The sequence below is a fragment of the Beta vulgaris genome, chromosome 9 (genome assembly GCF_026745355.1).
Source record: "Beta vulgaris subsp. vulgaris cultivar EL10 chromosome 9, EL10.2, whole genome shotgun sequence".
NCBI lineage: Eukaryota > Viridiplantae > Streptophyta > Magnoliopsida > Caryophyllales > Amaranthaceae > Beta > Beta vulgaris.
In genome coordinates, this window is record NC_079210.1 from 17,779,022 (window position 1) to 17,785,021 (window position 6,000).

The 6,000-nt window shown below is 48.8% G+C and overlaps 1 protein-coding gene across 1 annotated transcript; it reads left to right on the forward strand.

The window, feature by feature from the left end:
• The first annotated feature begins 2,108 nt into the window (after positions 1-2,108).
• Positions 2,109-3,044, forward strand: LOC125493737 (uncharacterized). Its single transcript, XM_048637246.1, has one exon. The coding sequence runs from the start codon at positions 2,109-2,111 to the stop codon at positions 3,042-3,044; it is 936 nt and encodes a 311-aa protein (XP_048493203.1).
• The last annotated feature ends 2,956 nt before the right edge of the window (positions 3,045-6,000 follow it).

Here is a 6,000-nt window from a genome sequence, read left to right on the forward strand (position 1 = left end):
AAATTGGGTTTCGCTTTGAAGAGGATGCCTTGACCTTTGGTATGATGGATGTAGGCGAGGATGTACTGGAGAGCTCTCACGTGGGAAGTGCGTGGTTCTTACATGAATTGGCTAAGAGTTTGGACGACATATGAAAGATCGGGTCGGGTCGGCTGTGAGTTAGGAAATTAAGTTTGCTAATGAGGCTGCGGTATGGGGTGGCATCAGGTAAGAGAGTACCGTCCGTTTTGCTTAGTTTGAGGGAGAGGAAGAGGAGTGGTGACGAGTTTGAATGTGTCGAGGCCACTGTCATGAAGCAGTTCATTGGTGAATATGTGTTGAGTGAGGGAGATTCCGTCGGGGAGATATGCCAATTCGAAGCCCAAGAAATAAGCATCTAGACCCAAATTTTTTATGCTGAAAGTGTGGGCCAAGATGTCTTTAATGCTGTTGATGAGACTAATGTTGTTGCCGGCGATGAGGATGTCGTCCACATAAATCCTGAGGATGATAATATCTGTCCCTTTGTGTTGAACGAACATGGAGTAGTCATTTTTCGACTGAGTGAATCCATGAAGGACCAAAGCATGAGTCAATTTAGCAAACCATTGAGGACTTGCGTCTTTTAAACCATAAATTGATTTCTTCAACGTGCAAACTTGATTGTCGGAATTGGGAATGCCATCGGGAGCTTTCATGTATACTTCCTCACACAAGTCACCGTGAATGAAGGCGTTGTTGACGTCGAGTTGGTGCAATTCCCAATTTTAAGTTGTGGCAATAGCAATGAGGCACCCAATAGTTGTCATTTTAACTATGGGGGAGAACTTTTCATCAAAATTAACGCCGAGTATATGAGAAAAACCTCGAGCAACAATGCGTGCCTTGTATCGATCGATGGGTTCAATGATAATTCTTGGGTTCAATGTTAGTGGCCATACAAGATACAAATGCATGAAAAATACTAGGCTGCATGGAATGGTTGCACCAATGATCACTGATGGAGGAGGGAGTTTCATAATCTTGAAGGTAAGAGGGTGGTTTGTGTGAGTGGATAGATATGCAAAGAGTGATATCTTGAGTGGGAGGAGGAGGGGCAGTAGGAAATAAGGTAAGTAAAGGTGAAGGTAAGTTGCAAGGTGGGGTAGGATTATTGTTTTTGTAGGGAGACGTGGGAGGTGGGGTATTAGGGGTGCGGTTAGTGTCATTAATGTGATTGGATGTGTGTAGAAGGAGAAGGTACCTCGAACAGGGCTCCTCTGCCTCCTATGCCTCGACTTGTGATTGATCGTAATCGAGTAGAGAACCTCGATCAACCCCAGGTTATAACCCTCGATCCACCGAACTCACCACGGGTGTCTGGACGGGCAACTCAGGCCGCCCCCAGCAAAGGGGACGCGCGACACGTGATCAACGAGCGTTACCTGAGGAACGGTAACCGTGACTCTCGAGAAGTCCTGAACGAAAAACGAGCGCAATCTAGGGCGAGGAATACGCCTCCCAGCCATAACCGGGAACAAAGGGAACCTCAAGAGAGGGAACCTCGGGAGAGGGAGCCTCGGGAGAGGGAACCTCGGGAGAAGGAGCCTTAGGAGCAGAGAGAGCCTCGAAAAGAGAAAGAGCCCCGACATCGATGGGGTCATAGACAGCGGGCGTCGAGGTCCGAGTCCAGCCATGAGTCGGAAGTTCAAATGGGCAACCTAGGGTTCTCCAGGCCCTTCGGGGAGAACATCATGAGGGCTCTCACCCCTCGAAAGGTTAAAGTCCCCCCCATCGATCATTACGATGGGACAACGGACCCTATCGACCATCTGGCAGCTTTCAGAGCGCAAATGAGCGTTCAGACCAGTAGTGAGGCGGCATGGTGCAAATTCTTCCTGACCACTTTAAAGGGGTTGGCCTTAACCTGGTTCATCGAGCTTCCCTCCGGGAGAATATCGAGCTTCACTGCCCTTGAGGCAGCTTTCAAGCAGAACTTCATCGCGGGTAGAAGACATCGGATGACCAGTATCCATCTCATGTCGATTAGACAACGGAGGGAAGAAGACCTAATCGACTACATCAAGAGATTCAACGAAGAATAGCTAAAAGTTTATGATATATAGGACAACGTCGCATTCACCGCGCTCATGTCCGGGTTATATCCATCGAGCAGATTCAAGCTGAAGCTCGCGGAAAGCGAGGCCTCATCATTCTCAGAAGCCATGAACCTTGCTCAAAATTTCACTCAGGCCTCCGATATCTGCAAAACGCATGAGGAGCCTAGCTCCGGAAAGAGGAAGCACAAATACACCCCTCGAGCGGATAACCCCAGGGATGTCCCTCGAAAAGAAAAAGACAGGAAGCCTCGATTGGAAAACAACTGGAATGACCCCCGGTATAACTTGAATCAAAGAGAGATATATCTGGATATCAAAGGGAAGTACCCCCTGCCAAAGCCTAATCCTATCCGGACATCCGTCAACAAGCGAGATAAAAGGCTCTGGTGTGAGTTCCATCACGATTGTGGTCACACTACACGTGACTGTCGAGAACTAAATAGAGCGCTAGACAAGCTAGCCGACGAAGGGAAATTGAACCGACATCTGAAGGATCCAAAAGAGAAGAAAGTCGAATCCCGCCAAGAAAAGCAGACTCGAAGTGATGAAATTACAGGGTATGTTAGCGTCATTGCAGGAGGGTTCGCGTCGGGCGGCTTAACCAGCCGCTCTCGCAAAAAGCACCTCTACACCCTGAAGCACGGGAGTGATGCGACATCTTCCACAGTATGCCCGACTATGACCTTCAAAGACATCCATCGACCCATACAAACCCCGCATGACGACCCATTGGTTGTCGAAATGAAGATAGCCAATCTACGGGTAGGTCGAGTTCTGATTGATAGCCGAAGCTCTGCGGATATCATCACTATGGACTGCCTAAGGAAGCTGAAATACGAAGAAAAGGACCTCACCCACATCGACCAGCCGCTGGTGGGATTTGTGGGACAATCCGTCCACCCCCTCGGCTCAGTCAAACTGCCCACACGAATGGGGGAGAAGGGGGCGGGTCGGAATGATTACTAGTGGTCGACACCAGCCTTCCTTACAATTTGATCATAGGGCGCCCCACACTCAACAAAGTAAAGGCCGCCATCTCGACGTATCAACTGCTCCTGCAGTTCGAGGGGGATCACGGGAAGGTCGCTCGGTTGTTCGGCGACCAGAAGTCCGCCCGAGAATGCTACATCAACAGTTTAAAAAGCCAGAACGAGGCAGTCTCCCGTAAAGGAAAGTGCCCCGAGCCAGAGGGGCCCCTCCCTGTGATGCTGCTCTACATGACCAATAAGCCAAAGCGGTACGAGGACCTCGCCATGCGGATCGAGATGAAGAAGTGTGCATCGATGGTGAACGTAACCGCACGGTCCGAATAGGCAAGCAGGTCGTCGAAGGGATTAGGACTCAAATCCTCGAAGTCATTAAAGAATTTCAAGATGTCTTCGCTTATACTGTTGACGAGATGCCTGGAATCGACCCTGAGCTTATGGTCCATCGGCTCAACATTCGAGAAGGAAATAGGCTGATCAAACAAAAACTGAGGCACCAAGGGGCCGAAAGGAGTGCAGCGGCCTCCGAAGAGGTGCAAAAGTTGCTGGCCGCCGGTTTCATTCGAGAATGCCAATATACCGAGTGGTTAGCCAATGTGGTCCTGGTTCGAATGCAAACCGGAGCCTGGAGGATGTGCGTCGATTTCACGGACCTGAACAAGGCCTGCCCGAAAGATGACTTCCCCCTACCCAAGATCGACAGGCTGGTTGACTCGACAGCCGGCCATGCATTGTTTAGCTTCATGGATGCAAATGCGGGGTATCATTAGATCCCGATGGCTGCAGAAGACTAAGGCCATACCGCCTTCACCACAAGTTCAGGGGTATATTGCTACAAAGTAATGCCTTTCGGTCTCAAGAATGCCGGGGACACCTTCCAGCGTTTTGTAAATAAGATGTTCGAAAAGCAGATCGGACTGTCGAGGTCTATGTCGACGACATGATCGTCAAAAGCAAGAAAGAAAAAGATCACTTCTCCAACTTAAGAGAAACACTTTCCACTCTACGCACCCACAACATGAAGCTGAATCCGAAGAAGTGTGTCTTCGGTGTAAGGGTAGGAAAGTGCCTAGGCTTCATTGTCGATGAAAGAGGGATCGAGGCCAACCCCAACAAAATTCAGGCCATTATTGAGATGAAAAGTCCTCGAACTATTAAGGAAGTCCAGCGCCTAACCGGCTGCATGGCGGCCTTAGGGCGTTTTCTCTCTCGATCCGCGGACAAGAGCCTCCATTTCTTTCGAGCTCTAAAGCAGTCAACATTCGAATGGGATGCTTCAGCGGAAGAAGCATTTCAACAACTCAAAAACCATCTAGCAAGTCTTCCCAAGTTAGTTTCACCTTTACCAGGAGAAACACTCTTCGTGTACCTCGCGGTATCTGAGCACGCCATTAGTGTGGTCCTCGTGGCCGAACGTGAGAAGAATCTGCATCCGGTATACTTCGTGAGTCACGCCTTCCGAGGCGCAGAGTCTAAGTATCCCCCAATCGAGAAAATGATTTTTGCCCTGGTTCTGGCAACTCGGAAGCTTAAGCCTTACTTCCAGGCTCACCCTATTAAAGTTCTCATAAGCCAGCCTATACGAAAGGTGATCGAGGGGAAGAATAAGTTGAGCATGGTTACGGATTGGGCCAACCAAATATCGGACTTTGGCATAGAATCTGAGCCCCGGCGCGCCATGAAAGCTCAAGCCCTCGCTGATTTCATAGCAGAGTGCACCTCCCGGCCTTAGTCTATCGAAAAGGGATCCTGGAACCTCTTCGTCGATGGATCGTCATCCAAAGTAGGATGTGGCGCTGGGCTCCTGATCCTCGATCCGCAGGCCAACAGAACTGAGTATGCGGTCAAGTTCGACTTTGCCGCCTCAAATAACGAGGTCGAATACGAGGCGCTGCTCTTAGGCATCCAGCTTTGCAAAGCGACCGGCGCTCGAGAACTCAAGGCCCACTCTGACTCCCAATTAGCCATTTTACATGTAACAGGGGAGTTCGAGGCAAAGGAAGACAGTATGAGGATGTATCTAAGGAAGGTGAAAGAAGAAATTTCCAGCTTATCCCTCTTCTCTATAAATCATATCCCTCGATCAAAGAACCAACAAGCAGACGCCTTGTCAAGATTGGCGAGTTCGGCAGAAGATCTCTCGCCTCAACCCATAATGTGGGAAGTCCTGAAGGCGCCCAACATTAATAGGGGAGTAGGTTACTCTCGACAGAAGTCCTACTTGGATGGACAAAATCATAGAATTCATTCGAGATGGTGTCCTCCCTGAAGGTGAGCTCGAGGCAGAGCGAGTTCGAAGGCGAGCACGTTGGTTCACCTATCACGAAGGGCAGTTATATAAGAAATCATTCACTCACCCCTCCTCCGTTGCCTCACCCCCCAAGAGGGGGACTACGTTCTTCGAGAGACTCACTGAGGGTCATGTGGAAGCCACTAAGGGGCACAAACCATTGCCGCCAAGGCACTTCGAGCAGGGTATTACTGGCCCACCATGAGGGAGGATGCCTCGGCTATGGTTCGGAAATGCAAAGAATGCCAAATGTACGCCAACTTACCCCATCAAGTTGCAAGCACCTTGACCACTATTCAAACCCCCTTGACTTTCGACATGTGGGGTATGGACCTCCTAGGACCCTTCCCTCCAGCATCAGGGCAGCGAAGATTCTTACTGGTCGCTGTCGATTTGTAACAGCCCCACATTTTCAAGCATCATAATTACCTGTTTCGTGTGTCATGGACACATATTTAATCTAAGTGGGGCTACCACAAGCTGCAGGTAACACTAGATTTACAACAATCATACTTAAGATAGCGCACTTTATAACATTATTATTACAAACCATCGATTTATAATCCTTAAAAGAAACCATTCAAAATACTTATACAAATATATATATATATAATATATATATAATATATATATAATATATATATAT